This window comes from Alosa sapidissima, chromosome 2, assembly GCF_018492685.1.
Source record: "Alosa sapidissima isolate fAloSap1 chromosome 2, fAloSap1.pri, whole genome shotgun sequence".
Lineage (NCBI taxonomy): Eukaryota > Metazoa > Chordata > Actinopteri > Clupeiformes > Clupeidae > Alosa > Alosa sapidissima.
In genome coordinates, this window is record NC_055958.1 from 40004755 (window position 1) to 40020812 (window position 16058).

The following is a 16058-nucleotide window of genomic DNA, read 5'->3' on the forward strand; positions in this document are numbered from 1 at the left end:
TGTGTGTGTGTGTGTCATATGAAACAGCAGTCGTGTGTGTGTGCAGTCATGTGTAGCCTGCTGGATGGAGGAGGTTTTTGTACGGCTCTCTAACACTGTGTGAACACTGGCGTAGTTCCACTGTACATCACCCCCATGCAGTAGTAATGTCCAGCATCCTCAGCCTGGACTCCACTGATGGTCAGAGTGAAGTCAGAGCCATAGTTTGATCCACCTCCACTGAATCTGTTTGCAGTGCCTGTGTAACGGGTGCTAATACTGTGAATCAGGAGTTTAGGAGCTTCTCCAGGCTTCTGCAGGTACCAGGACAGACAGTTGGAATACCATGCCTTAAAACGGTGTCCAATTCCACTGCTGGCTTTGCAGTTCAGAGTGACTGACCCTCCTGGACCAACAGCTGATGTAGCAGGAGTTTGAGTCACAGTGAACTGCCCTCTGCATTCTGGAAATCAAGTAATAGGCTGTATTAGAAAAATATATACAGATATAATTATATAATTCAGATTTACTTCATGGTTTAGATTCACTTTACCTTGGAGGCAAACTAGAAGAGTCCAGGTGAGTACAGAGATGAAGGCCATGGCTGAGGGTTCAGTCTTCATGACGGACAGCTGTCAATCATGAGGGGTTAAACTCACAGAGTTATATATAAACACTTCCTGACCACTGAAGCATGTGCAGCCAATGCAAATACCCCTCTCTATGCAAACACTCTTCCTGCTGTGTGTGTGTTTGTGTGTGTGTGTGTGTGTGTGTGTGTGTGTGTGTGTGTGTGTGTGTGTGTGTGTGTGTGTGTGTGCGCGCATGGTGGTTGGCCTTATGAGCTCACCATGCATGTCACTGCATTTGACTTCAGCTGTTATGACTTCATTAGTTTTGTTTAGAGTAGTTATGACATTAAAGTTTTTGGCAACTGCCAGAAAATCTTAGCCTAGAAATCTAGACGCGCTAATTACATTTGCTGCCAGGGCTAGTCTAGCAACTCTCCGTTGGCTTGTGAGCTCCAGAAATCGAAACTTAATCAGGCCTTTGAAATCGTGTATAGAGTCGTTTGGTGGGCTTAACATAATGATTGATGGCAGAGTTGCAACGGTTTGGCTTGAATTCCCTGCTACTTGAAAACAAATATCCTATTGCGTCCTATTGCGTGCAGAGGGAATTTGAAAGACAACTGATTATCCCGCCCCTCGGACTGAGCACTACGAACGGTGAGTGCCCAGACCCTACATTTTAATGTGGGTCTGGCTCGCCAGGCTAAGAAAATCTACCAATAAAGGTAGAATGGCACATCAAGGGACACCAACTGTCATGTTGACTGGGACACTGCATCTGTAATGATGTCCATTACATGGTCAATGTCTGTCTGATTTATGCTAAACTGGATATTTCAGCACTTGTGTGCATGTCTGTACACGCTCGGTGCACGTGTTGCAGTTTGCACACAGACCCAGACGAGGTACGGAGGACACAGTGGCATGCCTTCCTCATCCCATCCCTCAACACCTACACACAAATCCTTTTCATCAACTACAGCTCAGCATTCAACATAATCCAACATCACTAGCCATGCACACACACACCTGCACTGGCTGTGGTAGCATCGTTTGGACACACACACACACACACACACACAGACACACTCACCTGCACTGGCTGTGGTAGCATCGCTTGGACACACACACACACACACACACACACTCACCTGCACTGGCTGTGGTAGCATCGCTTGGACACACACACTCACACACCTGCACCTGCTGTGGTGGCGTGGCTGAACTGCTGCCTCCTGGTGGTCACTCTGGGCTCTGCAGTTTGGTGCTGCTGCCCCCACTCTGCTGCTGAGCACTCCAGCCCTTCAGCCCCCTCTGCTGGCAGACTCAGCAGCTGCACCGTCTCATTCACTCTGGCCCTGGGGACAGAGGAATGAAAACACAGACTCAGTTCATTAAAATGTTTATCAATATGTGCTATCATAGTCGTAACGTAGTAGCACGTTATCACTAGGGCTGTGGGAATGTGTATTAATATAGTTGTAATGTAGTACCACGTTATCACTAGGGCTGTGGGAATGTGTATTAATATAGTTGTAATGTAGTACCACGTTATCACTAGGGCTGTGGGAATGTGTGTTATCATAGCTGTTATCACTAGGGCTGTGGGAATGTGTGTTATCATAGTTGTTATCACTAGGGCTGTGGGAATGTGTGTTATCATAGTTGTTATCACTAGGGCTGTGGGAATGTGTGTTATCATAGCTGTTATCACTAGGGCTGTGGGAATGTGTGTTATCATAGTTGTTATCATTAGGGCTGTGGGAATGTGTGTTATCGTAGTTGTTATCACTAGGGCTGTGGGAATATCATAGTTGTTATCACTAGGGCTGTGGGAATGTGTGTTATCATAGTTGTTATCACTAGGGCTGTGGGAATGTGTGTTATCATAGTTGTTATCACTAGGGCTGTGGGAATGTGTGTTATCATAGTTGTTATCACTAGGGCTGTGGGAATATCATAGTTGTTATCACTAGGGCTGTGGGAATGTGTAATAATATAGTTGTTATCACTAGGGCTGTGGGAATATCATAGTTGTTATCACTAGGGCTGTGGGAATGTGTAATAATATAGTTGTTATCACTAGGGCTGTGGGAATATCATAGTTGTTATCACTAGGGCTGTGGGAATGTGTGTTATCATAGTTGTTATCACTAGGGCTGTGGGAATCATAGTTGTTATCACTAGGGCTGTGGGAATGTGTGTTATCATAGTTGTTATCACTAGGGCTGTGGGAATGTGTATTAATATAGTTGTAATGTAGTACCACGTTATCACTAGGGCTGTGGGAATGTGTGTTATCATAGTTGTTATCACTAGGGCTGTGGGAATGTGTGTTATCATAGTTGTTATCACTAGGACTGTGGGAATGTGTGTGAGTTTTGTTCATGTTTGCTATTTCATGTTGGTGGAGTCATGTACCCAATAAACACTGAGATGTTCAGTGAGGGATAATGTATAGAACGCCGCTCATTATCTTGAAATAGGTCCCGACAGGGCGAACCGGACCGCGACGCGCAGCGGCATAACTACAAACACTCTCGGTTACCTGTTACGTCCCTAGCTGTTTTGTGTTCCTGCTGTCTCTCTGTATTTTTCAGACACTCCAGCAGGGGGCTTAATTGCTGGACCAGCCCTATAAAAGGGGTTGGTTGAAGTCACTCCGGGGGCCGGCTCGTTTTTTGGTTCCTCGCAGAACGCCACCGCTGCCTCGCCCCGCTACACCTTGTTCTTCGCTTTCCGCTCTCGCCCACACTACGTCCAGGTCTCCAGTCCCTCTCAGAGTGAGAGTCTGGGAGAGAGGCCTGGAAATCGGGCGGCTTCGTTTTTGGCCTTCTGGCCTTCACTTGCTATTTGTTTAGAACATTGCTTTTTGCATTAATTTATGTTCTAGTTTAATTATAATAAATTATTGATTATTTTCAAATTTATCCTCCGTTGTCTGCCGTATTTTGCCCTTGCTTTATTTAGCTTTGTTATAGTTCCCTGACCCTAGCAGGGGGCATAACATACCGTAGAAAATAACATGGGGAGGGACAACAGGCTTGTACAAAAACACAATATTTATTTACAATGTTTCATTTACAACAACAAATGATGTGAATTAAATGTGTCAATGGTTCTGAGAAGGTTCTGCAACACAGAACCACACATTTGTATTGAGTTTCAGGGGAAAACCAGAACCGTGTGTGTTCCGTGCAGAGGGTTGTAGAGTTCTGTGGGTGCAGGAGAACCGTGTGGGTTCCGTATGGACGACACTACAGTTCTGCAGATGGAGGAGAACCGTGTCCAGAAGAGGGTCAGCTGTCCTTCTTGCTGGACTTGAGGAAAGGCTGATGGAGCACATCATAGAGCCGTTTGGCCTGAGGAGCACACACACACACACACACACACATGCACACACACGCACGCACGCGCACACGCACGCACACACACACAAACACACACACAGAAGACAAAGTGGCAAATACAAGTGTAAACATGTGAAGAAAACACTAATTGTAACAATGAGATATTTCACTCTTTTCTGAACAATATGTCTACAGGTCCAATCCCTCCATCTCTCACCTTCTGGGGACCCAGGCCAGGACACAGGACCAGCTCCTCTTTAGACGCCTTAATGATGCCCTCCACAGACTACAACACACACACACACACACACACACACACACACACACACACACACACACACACACACACACACACATGGTTATAACTAATGTCAACCTCATCCAAAGGTCATCATATGATTCAAAAGGTCATCTTTGCTCTTATTCTCAGATACCCTCCAGTGTGTCCCTGTCATTAGTGCAGCATTACAAAACCAGTGCTGTTCACAGGATTAAATTAAAGATTAAATGAGTTTAGCTCATTGTGGATGTGAGTCTAACTGTGTAACAGTGAAATGAGTTTAGCTCATTGTGGATGTGAGTGACACTGTAAAGGTGAGGTGAGTTTAGCTCATTGTGGATGTGAGTCTAACTGTGTAACAGTGAAATGAGTTTAGCTCATTGTGGATGTGAGTGACACTGTAAAGGTGAGGTGAGTTTAGCTGATTGTGGATGTGAGTCTAACTGTGTAACAATTAAATGAGTTTAGCTCATTGTGGATGTGAGTGACACTGTAAAGGTGAGGTGAGTTTAGCTCATTGTGGATGTGAGTGTAACTGTGTAACAGTGAAATGAGTTTAGCTCATTGTGGATGTGAGTCTAACTGTGTAACAGTGAAATGAGTTTAGCTCATTGTGGATGTGAGTCTAACTGTGGAACAGTGAAATGAGTTTAGCTCATTGTGGATGTGAGTCTAACTGTGGAACAGTGAAATGAGTTTAGCTCATTGTGGATGTGAGTCTAACTGTGTAACAGTGAAATGAGTTTAGCTCATTGTGGCCGAGGTGGGGGAGTTGATTACACACCAGACATGTGGACTCGAGTCACATGACTTGGACTCGAGTCAGACTCGAGTCATGATTTTAATGACTTCAGACTTGACTTGATAAAATTTGGCATGACTTGTGACTCGACTTGGACTTGAATACTATTCACTCGAGACTTGACTCGGACTTTGCCTCTTTGACTTGTGACGACTTGACATGTCTCGAGTCAAAAACTAAATTTCCTGATCGTGGACCAGTCACCCCAGAGATGCTTTCCCTCCGCGACTAAAAAAAAAATAAATAGCGGAGACAAGCGGCCAGTCCAGAGCACAGTTCGGTGCTGCCGCTACCCCCACATGCGTTATGCACTGTGTGTAGGGCACCAAGAGACAGAGAAACGACCAACATTTAGCTAATAACTAGTAGCTTTACTGCAAACTGATTTGCACTCTTGTTAGAGAACGTTTACAATGTCAAAATGCACCAACAGCATGTTACATAAAGATGATACTTTTCGAGTCCTCTCCATTAAGATCCAACTTGAACTTATGCTAGCCTACTCCATTTAATTGAGAACCCCATCTAAGCACGCACGAGAGGGAGAGAAAACGAGTGGCAGGTTTCAGCTGGCTTGTCATTGTTGATGATGATTGATATTTTCTTTTAAATATAAGAAACGTATAAAAGGAAATCATGAAGGCAACAAATACGAGATTAGGGGAAATTGCGGATTTATCCGGTTCTCACTACTGTTATAAACTATGAGATCCAGGTCACTATGACATAGGCTGCACTCACTGTGATTTGGAAAGTGGACAAGAATATGAAGAGTTGTCTTTGCCTTTGTTTAATGGAAATGGTGAGTCTTGAAGTAGGCCTATTCAATAATTTGTTTACATGAAGCACATTGATATGCCGATTGAAACGCATTCCACTCAGCTAGCTAGGTGGCTACTGGCTACCAGGCTCATAATTCACATTTAATTGCAAACAGAAAATGTCAAGCAAGCATCATGTCATACATGCATCTATTTCCAAAGGAATGAAAGCTGTTTGTGCCAACTTAATATAATGCTTATCATTGTTAATATTGTGCTATTCATGTGGCACAAACAATGTTTGAGTTTGTGGACTAGCCATAGGAATGGAGCTGTTAAAAAAGATCATTATGAGAATGTGTGGACAGTGGCACACAATGGGCTTAAAGTGACAGTGCACCATTTACAAATGAGATAAACAGCATCACATGTGTAGTATTTCTTAAGAAATGAATACTTTAAAACAAAATTACTGTGTCATTATTATCTTTTAAATAATATAAAAGTGTTGACCTTGGCTTCCCTTATGAGTCGCCACTGGCAGACAGCCTAATAAATAGTTTGCAGGCAAATCTGTGGCATAGCGCAGTGAAATACCATCAGTCAAATTATTACTCATCCTTACAGTGGGCTCCGAAATTTGGAAAAACAATATTTTTATTTGTCATGTAGCTATCCGTTTTGTACAGATTACTCAGGTATGCACATGTGTATATTGTATGCGCATGCATATATCGTAAAAGATTTCAAAACAGAAACATTGAACATATTTTAATCTGTATTTATAAAAAAAAATTCTGTGGATTAGATGGAAGTGTTAAAATTATGATCGATAGTCTAATAATGCCATTATTAAGTGAAGAGTACCTGATGACTTGTTCAGGACTTGAAAAAGATTGGGACTTGGACTTGGACTCGACTTGGCTTTGATGAGACTTGGACTTGGACTCGACTTGCCCTTCTCTGTATTTACTTGGGACTTGACTTGGACTTGAGTGCTAAGACTTGGGACTTACTTGTGACTTGCCAAACAGTGACTTGGTCCCACCTCTGTTACACACATTTCAAAGACAGGTTGAAGGTTGGTGAGAGCGTCCTTAAAAAATGTTCTTGCTTTGGCCACTAGAGGGCATATTACGGACACCATGCAAACCAGACGTGAACGCCATATTGGAGATCAGTACTGAATGCTATACTGGAGAACAGTACTGAATGCCATATTGGAGAACAGTTCTGAATATTGGAGAACAGTACTGAATGCCATGTCGGAGAACAGTACTGAACGCCATATTGGAGAACAGTACTGAACGCCATATTGGAGAACAGTCCTAAATGCCATATTGGAGAACAGTACTGAATGCCATATTGGAGAACAGTACTGAACGCCATATTGGAGAACAGTCCTAAATGCCATATTGGAGATCAGTACTGAATGCTATACTGGAGAACAGTACTGAATGCCATATTGGAGAACAGTTCTGAATATTGGAGAACAGTACTGAATGCCATGTCGGAGAACAGTACTGAACGCCATATTGGAGAACAGTACTGAATGCCATATTGGAGAACAGTACTGAATATTGGAGAACAGTACTGAATGCCATGTCGGAGAACAGTACTGAACGCCATATTGGAGAACAGTACTGAACGCCATATTGGAGAACAGTACTGAACGCCATATTGGAGAACAGTCCTAAATGCCATATTGGAGAACAGTACTGAATGCCATATTGGAGAACAGTACTGAACGCCATATTGGAGAACAGTACTGAACGCCATATTGGAGAACAGTCCTAAATGCCATATTGGAGAACAGTGCTGAATGCCATGTTGGAGAACAGTACTGACTATTGGTGAACAGTACTGAATATTGGAGTACTGAGTATTGGAGAACAGTACTGAATGCCATATTGGAGAACCGTACTGAGAGCTAAACTACGTCGAGTAGGATTTGCTGGACTTACTGAGAAGGTGGAGAGCAGAGTGATCTACTTACTGAGAAGGTGGAGAGCAGAGTGATCTACTGGACTTACTGAGAAGGTGGAGAGCAGAGTGATCTACTTACTGAGAAGGTGGAGAGCAGAGTGATCTACTTACTGAGAAGGTGGAGAGCAGAGTGATCTACTGGACTTACTGAGAAGGTGGAGAGCAGAGTGATCTGCTTACTGAGAAGGTGGAGAGCAGAGTGATCTACTGGACTGAAGGTGGAGAGCAGAGTGATCTACTGGACTTACTGAGAAGGTGGAGAGCAGAGTGATCTGCTTACTGAGAAGGTGGAGAGCAGAGTGATCTACTGGACTGAAGGTGGAGAGCAGAGTGATCTACTGGACTTACTGAGAAGGTGGAGAGCAGAGTGACGGCATCCGTCTTGTTCACAGACTTCACTGTAGTCAGGCAGTCCGTCACCTGGACAACACACACGCACACACACACTAACAGATCAGATCAGTGTGTGTGTATGTGTGTGTGTGTGTGTGTGTGTGTCAGTGTTGGTCAATGTATTACTTATTACTGTCATTTCAAAGTAATTTGTTACATTATAATATTACTGTCTCTGAATTGTAAGGCATTACACTACTATTGCATTACTTTTAAGTTACTTTCACCAAAATATCTAGAAATATGGATTTGCCATTCTAAATGCAGTTTATTACGCTCAATGCAGCTTGCTCTTCCAATGGAGGGAGATGTGGTATAGCATAATGACTGAGCTAGGCTTAAGGCTAACAACAGTAGAATGCAATAGGCACAGTGCTCATGATGCAATACAAGGAACAATCATAGTCAAAAGTTTGTTAAAAACCGACAAAAGGTCAAAGTCTGGTAAATTGTGATAGAAATACTGTAACTTTAAGGCCTAGGCCTACCCATTAAAATCAATAGAGAGCCTACTATATTGTAAATCAAAGCTTAAAGGAACTGTACTGTATGTAAGATTGTGGCCAAAACTGGTACTACAATCACTTTCAAATTACTGTAGAGCGGTGTATCCCCTTCCCCTCCCCTCTGACTGGCAGAGTTGGCAACCGGATGACGAAACACTACTGACTTTGTGATTAGTAGATAGGTGGAGGGTGGCGCATTAGGCCAAAACACAACATGACAACGTCAACATCAGTTAAGGGCTGCAACTTCACTTTTTAAATGACAATATCCTGGCCAGACTACTGTTGTCAGTGATATAAGTATTTGAAATGAACATGATTTCTTAATGTCTAGTGACATATCAGGGCAATTTTATGATTAATTGAAATACATTTTTTACATACGGTTCCTTTAATAAAGACATGTCAAGATGGTGGCCTGCTGGCCATTTCGGTGCCCAAAGTGAGTGGTTTTGAGTGACTGACATTTAAATGATAACTCAAACACCTAAAGTAAAATAAAAGGCCTATTATTTACAGACCATTACTGTGTGTTTTTACACATTAATTTCTGAAGAAATGCTGTTTTACTTATAAATGGTGCACTGTCACTTTAAGAGCATTGATCTTTACGTTGTCATAATGCCCTTTTGCCAGCTCTTGTTTACAAGCCTTATTTGTTTGAGTTACATTGATAGCACAATATTAACAATAATATGCACAATGTTAAGTTGTTTTAAGCAACCTTCATTGCTTTGGAAATGGAAGTATGCAATGACATGTTGCTTCACATTTCGTTTTGCGAATACAAGTGAATTATGAGCCTGGTATCCACCTAGTTATCTGAATGGAATGCGTTTCAGTCGACTCAGCATATCATGTGCTTCATGTAGCCTAAATGCTTGGAAAACGAATGATTGAAGACCCACCAATTCTAGTACTACGTGGTGATTGAGAGAACCCAAAAGGTATCAAACTTGCATGTAACATCGTGTTAGTGCATTTTGACATTGTAAACGTTATTGATGAAGAGTGAAACGCAGTTTGCAGTAAAGCTACTATTCATTGGTTACATGGTGCCCAACGCAAAGTGCGTGTGATGCGCGTGGTGGGAGCGGTGGCACTGCCAGGCTACACAATCTTTTTCTGCATTTCTATCCCTTTATTCTCTTCAATTCAAGTCCACAGCACAAAGCTGAAATGCACAACAGCATAGTTTGTGTTTTATCAAGAATCAAAAAGATTAGCGTGGCACTACTTTAGATGTTTCATTAATTTACTTGTGCTATTTCGCGAGGCATAGAGAGATCTTTCGGTTTCGCATACAAAGTGCACTAACTATTATGTTCTTCATAGCCTTGTCTCTGACAAGCTGAAAATAATGAGCGTATGCTTATGTCCATCCCGCAAATAGAGTCCGCCTGCGAGTCTGCTGCAGCCACAGTCATATTCAACAAGTATCAGGAGATAACGTTCTACTATTTTGCACTGATTTTTTCTCCTCTGTTGTTCTCGCGTGGTGTTTGCGTATATGTATCAAAACAAAACACCACTTAATTTCGGGTTAAAATGCATTGTAACGCACGTTACTGAAGTTTGTACCGAGTAAAATATTACCCAATTTTTTTTTGTAATGCCTTACATTACCACGTTACCGCAAACAGCAATATATTACAGTAATTGCATTACTTTTGTAACACGTTACACCCAACACTGGTGTGTGTGTGTGTGTGTGTGTGTGTGTGTGTGTGTGTGTGTGTGTGTGTGTGTGCTTCAGCTAGGGATGTAACGATTACCGGTATAATGGTAAACCGCGATAAAAATGTTGACGATAATAATTACCGTTTTCATTTCAAACATCATGATTATCACTGTTGATTACCGCAGTGTGGAAACCGTGTGTTTAATCCTTCCCAGCTTCATCCGAGCCTGCTTTTGACATACAGTAGGCCTAGTACAATGGAACAAAACTGGTACCCTACTGATTCTGTTGTCTAATTGATGGTTTTAACTACGATTTGGATTAGGCTACACCTGATTTTAAAAGACGGAACTTTTTCACTGCAAAATGTGCACTCTATCAGCCACTCTGCGTCTTTTTATGTTCGCGTCCACATTAAATCCATTCCACTCACGTTATCAGGAGAATACAGTTGCCTAAAGTTTTATTTTGAACGCTTACTTTGGTCTCACTCATTGCATCCAAATAACAGAAATAGCAAACTCCAAGTTATGGTGGGGTAAGTTAAGCTATAAGCACATAGCCAATTAAACATGACCAAGAAAAAAGTGAACGGGACACTTTTTGAAACTATTTCAGCTTGTGTAGGCCTATCAATGCTTTCTTAATATATTGAACACACTTTTAGAAATACTGTGATAATACCGAAAACCGTGATCATTTTGGTCACTATAACCGTGAGGTTAAATTTTCATACCGTTACATCCGTAGCTTCAGCCATGTGTAATCGTCTAAACTGTGCCTCATCAGTCATAACTATGCCTCACCTTGGACAAGTACTAGTCTTATGTGTGTTTGTGTGTCTGTGTATCTATGTGTGTATGTGTGTGTGTGTGTGTGTGTGTGTGTGTACATATGTGTGTGTGTGTGTGTGTGTGCGCACCTCAAATTGGAGTGTGTGTGTGTGTGTGTGTGTGTGTGTGTGTGTGTACATATGTGTGTGTGTGTGTGTGTGTGTACATATATGTGTGTGTGTGTGTGTGTGTGTACATATATGTGTGTGTGTGTGTGTGTGTGTGTGTGTGTGTGTGTGTGCGCGCGCCTCAAATTGGACAAGTACTAGTCTTATGTGTGTCTATGTGTGTGTGTGTGACTACACCCACCTTAGAGAAGTGATGTGTTTGTGTGTCTGTGCGTGTGTACGTGCACGTGTGTGTGTACGTGTGTGTGTCACCTTGGACAGGTAGTCCTTCTCCACCTGTTCCTTCAGCAGGTCTGCAGGCTTCTTCTCATAGGATTTATACGTCTCCAGATAACGACCCGCCTCCTCTGGGCTGGGTCAGACAGAGACACAGACACACACACACACACACACACACACACACACACAGGGGGGGGGAGAGAAAGAGGGGAGAGTTCTATGTAAATAAGGCATTAGTGAAAAGTCTATAGTCCCCACAAATCTGGGGCAATCCACATTCTTCACCATCATGACCATGTTGTTGTAGTAGTAGTGGTGGTAGTATTCTCAGTTGTTGTTGGTGGTGGTGCTGTGGTAGTAGTGCTGTTATTGTGTTGTTGTTGTTGTTGGTGGTGCTGTGGTAGTAGTGCTGTTATTGTGTTGTTGTTGTTGTTGGTGGTGCTGTGGTAGTAGTGCTGTTATTGTGTTGTTGTTGTTGGTGGTGGTGCTGTGGTAGTAGTGCTGTTATTGTGTTGTTGTTGTTGTTGGTGGTGCTGTGGTAGTAGTGCTGTTATTGTGTTGTTGTTGTTGTTGGTGGTGCTGTGGTAGTAGTGCTGTTATTGTGTTGTTGTTGTTGTTGGTGGTGCTGTGGTAGTAGTGCTGTTATTGTGTTGTTGTTGTTGTTGGTGGTGCTGTGGTAGTAGTGCTGTTATTGTGTTGTTGTTGTTGGTGGTGGTGCTGTGGTAGTAGTGCTGTTATTGTGTTGTTGTTGTTGTTGGTGGTGCTGTGGTAGTAGTGCTGTTATTGTGTTGTTGTTGTTGGTGGTGGTGCTGTGGTAGTAGTGCTGTTATTGTGTTGTTGTTGTTGTTGGTGGTGCTGTGGTAGTAGTGCTGTTATTGTGTTGTTGTTGTTGTTGGTGGTGCTGTGGTAGTAGTGCTGTTATTGTGTTGTTGTTGTTGGTGGTGGTGCTGTGGTAGTAGTGCTGTTATTGTGTTGTTGTTGTTGTTGGTGGTGCTGTGGTAGTAGTGCTGTTATTGTGTTGTTGTTGTTGGTGGTGGTGCTGTGGTAGTAGTGCTGTTATTGTTGTGGTAGGACTGTCCAGGAAAAGGCTCTCACCTCCAGGCCAGGATGAGTGTGCAGTCGGCCATGATGCAGATCCGAGCCAGTTCCCTCAGAGCGTGATGGGGGTCTTTCTGTTGGAGATCGGATAGCTATATGATACTGAGCATGATGATGAGGGTCTTTCTGTGTGGGTGGGGGGGGGGTGGGGGGGGGGGGTGGGGGTTAGATATATGGTAGATATATGATAGTGAGCATGATGATGGGGGGGGTCTTTCTGTTGGGGGGGGGGTAGTCACACAGCCTTCAGCATCAGACATATGAGCCAGTGTGCCCAGAGCATGATGGGGGTCTTTCATGTTTCATGGGGCTTATAACAGGAGAGATAAAGGCAGACTGGAAGTGTCAGGGCTCTAGACTTATTTCCACCTCATTTCCAAGTTAGCAAGTGTGATATTTATCAGTGGAGACCGTTTTCAGCACGTTTCATCCAGTCCTTAGTTGCAGAGTTCGCAGGTGCTAGGCTAGCGCAAGTCATCAGTATGTGTTAGCCTGCCACTAAAACCAGTCTTACCCACTCCACAGTACACCTGTGGCAAATAAATTATAACCGCAGACTATCGATGTAAATGTCTGTGTTGATAGTTTTATTTCTAACATATTTAGGGCAGCCGTGGCCTACTGGTTAGCGCTTCGGACTTGTAACCAGAGGGTTGCCTGTTCAAACCCTGACCAGTAGGCACGGCTGAAGTGCCCTTGAGCAAGGCACCTAACCCCTCACTGCTCCCCGAGCGCCGCTGTTGTAGCAGGCAGCTCACTGCGCCGGGATTAGTGTGTGCTTCATTCCTTGCATTTGAATGATCGCATGACATTTTGAGGGACTAGTTTCTTAGCAGCGGCGGAATTATACTTGCTCCGGTTAGTAGTACTGCGCCAAAAAGTAAACAGAGAAGCGCACTCTAATGGGGATACCTAGTAGAATCCTTGGTAATATCAGTCCGCCGCTGCCGTTGCTTACTACCAACTTCAGGGAACAAAGTATAACTATTGCAATGTGATGCAAGGGTAGTTTTATTTCTAACACTATTCTATCAACACAGACAATTGACTGGCATTATAATTTATTTATATACAACATACATTGTCTGGCATTATAATTTATTTGCCTCCGCCCTCCGGTGTACTTTGGAGTGGGTAAGACTGTTTTTAGTGGCAGGCTAACACATACCGTTGACTTGCGCTAGCCTAGCACCTGCAAACTCTGCAATTAGAAGGACTGGATTAAACGTGTTGAAAACGGTCTCCACTGATAAATATCCCACTTGCTTACTTGGAAATGAGGTCCTATGTCCAAAATACTGAACCACCCCTTTAAAGAAAAGAGGAGGTGTTGAAGAACGAGAGAAACAGAGGAGGTGTTGAAGAACGAGAGAAACAGAGAGAAACAGAAGAGGTGTTGGGGAACGAGAGATACAGAGAAAACAGAACAGGTGTTGAAGAACGAGAGAAACAGAAGAGGTGTTGAAGAACGAGAGATACAGAGAAAAACAGAGGAGGTGTGGATTGACTCACCACGTCCACCTGCACCAGTAGCACCCTGAGAGAGAAGCAGTTTCCCAGCAGCTTCAAGCGCTCATGGACGTAGTTGGGGTTCAGATTATGATAACGCACACTGAGAGAGAGAGAGAGAGAGAGAGAGACAGTGAAAGTGAAAGAGAGAGAGAGAGGGAGAGAGAGAGAAAGAGGTCTGACTGTGGTGTGAACAATGACACGCATCCCTTCTAATTCTACACACACACACACACACACACACCTGAGAAAGAGAGCACAGGTGGTCCGTCCAAGGACATAGTCAGGCACCACATCTCCAAACTCCCAGGGTACACTCCTCACAAACTTCAAGATGGGGTTTCCTCTCTGAAGACACACACACACACACACACACACACACACATAATATAATGTCACTGTATATTTATGAGGTGAAAGAGAATATAGTTAAAGCCAAGTGAAAAGTATGTATAAGTACGTATGAGTGCGTGTGCGTGTATGCCTATCTCGGACTGACAATGATGGTACTTTTTGCCCATTGCACCATTGTGTGTATGTGTATACCTGTCGGGGACTGATAATGATGCTGCTGCTTCATGACCTCAGCAGCTATGGATTGACACTGTGTATGTGTGTGTGTGTGTGTGTGTGTGTACCTGTCGGGGACTGACGATGATGCTGCTTCCTGACCCCAGCAGGTGCGGAGTGACAATCGGACCTTCCTCCTGATCCCCCGTTGCCACGGTTGCAGCAGTGCCCCCCACTCCTCCGCTCCTCTCTGCCTGCTGCTGGCTCTTTCCTGACCCCCCCTCGGAGATGGGAGGTTGCCGGACGGCTGCCTCGCTCTCTCCCTCGCTGCCCTGAGCGTCCTCTCTCAGCCCCCGCACAGTGGTGCCCCCTCCCTGTGCAGGCCCCGCTGGGCGACCTTTGCTCTGGATGATGAACTGCGCATAGGAGAGCGGCTGGCCGCCATGCTGAGGCGCCGTTGAGGATACTTCCGGGCCTTTCTGAGCGTCAGCGGTCGAGGCTTTGAACAGCGGACGAACCTGGGCATGCAGAAAGAAAGGGCTAAATCAAACTTCTGAACTCCAACATGTGTGGTCTGATACAACTGCTGAGCAGGCAGGGTTATGTGATAATAGTTTATGAAATAAAACAGCCACATAATCTTTGTAAAGTTTAAGATGAGGGCTACAACATCCTATCTGGACTGTACAATATGTATGTGTAGCACATGCTACAAAAACATCAGTCTGCGCTATGGATAATTTACCAGCTTAGCACCGGAGACACACAGCGGTGAGACACACCGCTGTTTGTAACCACGTATTTACGATACCGATGCTAGAAATTGTACAGAATGTGCTACAAAACAATATCCACATCTGTAGCATCAGTGCTATCAACACAAATGAACGTAACGTATAGGTTTGTCCCCTAAAGATAGGCATGGTAACGTTACCTGCTGCAGTTCATCTATCTGGTAAGTGAAGTGTCACTTTTCAAAACAAAACTATACGATGCTTTCATCGATGAAGGAATGCAAACCTTAAACAGCTGGGGTTAACGTTACAGTCATGGACTTACCGGCGATCTTTCTTTGGTGAAAGCTGAGTCATCTAAATTGATATTAAACTTCTTTTTCTCCATATTCAACAGAATCCTACACAGCGAGAAGCATATCGGATGTTTTGTTTTTCTTATTCTTTGATCTTTGCAGGAAGAATGGATGCATTGTTGTAGCAACATCGCCCCCTGTCGTAGTGGATGCTATTCAATGTGAGACCGTCCGGGGCTTCACGCCTGTAAAATCAGCCTGTTGTCGGCCTGATCGATAGATAGATAGATAGATAGATAGATATTTTAATAAAATAAAATAAAAAATAAAAATAAAATGCAATTTGTTTTGCTGACATTTAATGACAGTTTGTTACATTAAACCAGGACTCCACTTTGGTTAACTCTAACTTTAGGCTAGG

General features: G+C 43.5%; 1 protein-coding gene, 1 long non-coding RNA gene and 1 gene segment (V, D, J or C); 1 reads left to right on the top strand and 2 right to left on the bottom strand.

The window, feature by feature from the left end:
- Positions 1-1887, bottom strand: LOC121691530. The segment is given in 3 exon segments: positions 1-442; positions 533-611; positions 1749-1887. Coding segments are annotated over 2 exon segments (423 nt in total).
- Positions 1888-3595: 1708 nt separating this feature from the next.
- On the bottom strand, positions 3596-15798 carry ercc1 (excision repair cross-complementation group 1). The gene is made up of 9 exons (XM_042071122.1): positions 15667-15798; positions 14736-15125; positions 14342-14445; positions 14101-14200; positions 12586-12662; positions 11524-11623; positions 8079-8150; positions 4119-4187; positions 3596-3913 (listed from the first exon to the last, which is right to left on the bottom strand). The coding sequence occupies exons 1-9, from the start codon at positions 15727-15729 to the stop codon at positions 3851-3853; spliced, it is 1038 nt and encodes a 345-aa protein (XP_041927056.1). The 5' UTR covers positions 15730-15798; the 3' UTR covers positions 3596-3850.
- On the top strand, positions 7811-8139 carry LOC121692256. Its single transcript, XR_006025244.1, has 3 exons — positions 7811-7885; positions 7949-8017; positions 8049-8139. It is a non-coding gene; the product is annotated as an uncharacterized LOC121692256 (long non-coding RNA).
- Positions 15799-16058: the final 260 nt, after the last annotated feature.

Excerpts from the sequence above, each read along its gene's own strand:
- ercc1 (XM_042071122.1), bottom strand. The coding sequence starts at position 15,729 with ATGGAGAAAAAGAAGTTTAATATCAATTTAGATGACTCAGCTTTCACC. Across the intron at positions 14,201-14,341 it reads ACCTGTGCTCTCTTTCTCAG|TGTGCGTTATCATAATCTGA; the intron begins GTGTGTGTGTGT and ends TCTCTCTCTCAG. Across the intron at positions 11,624-12,585 it reads ACACTCATCCTGGCCTGGAG|CCCAGAGGAGGCGGGTCGTT; the intron begins GTGAGAGCCTTT and ends TGTCTGACCCAG.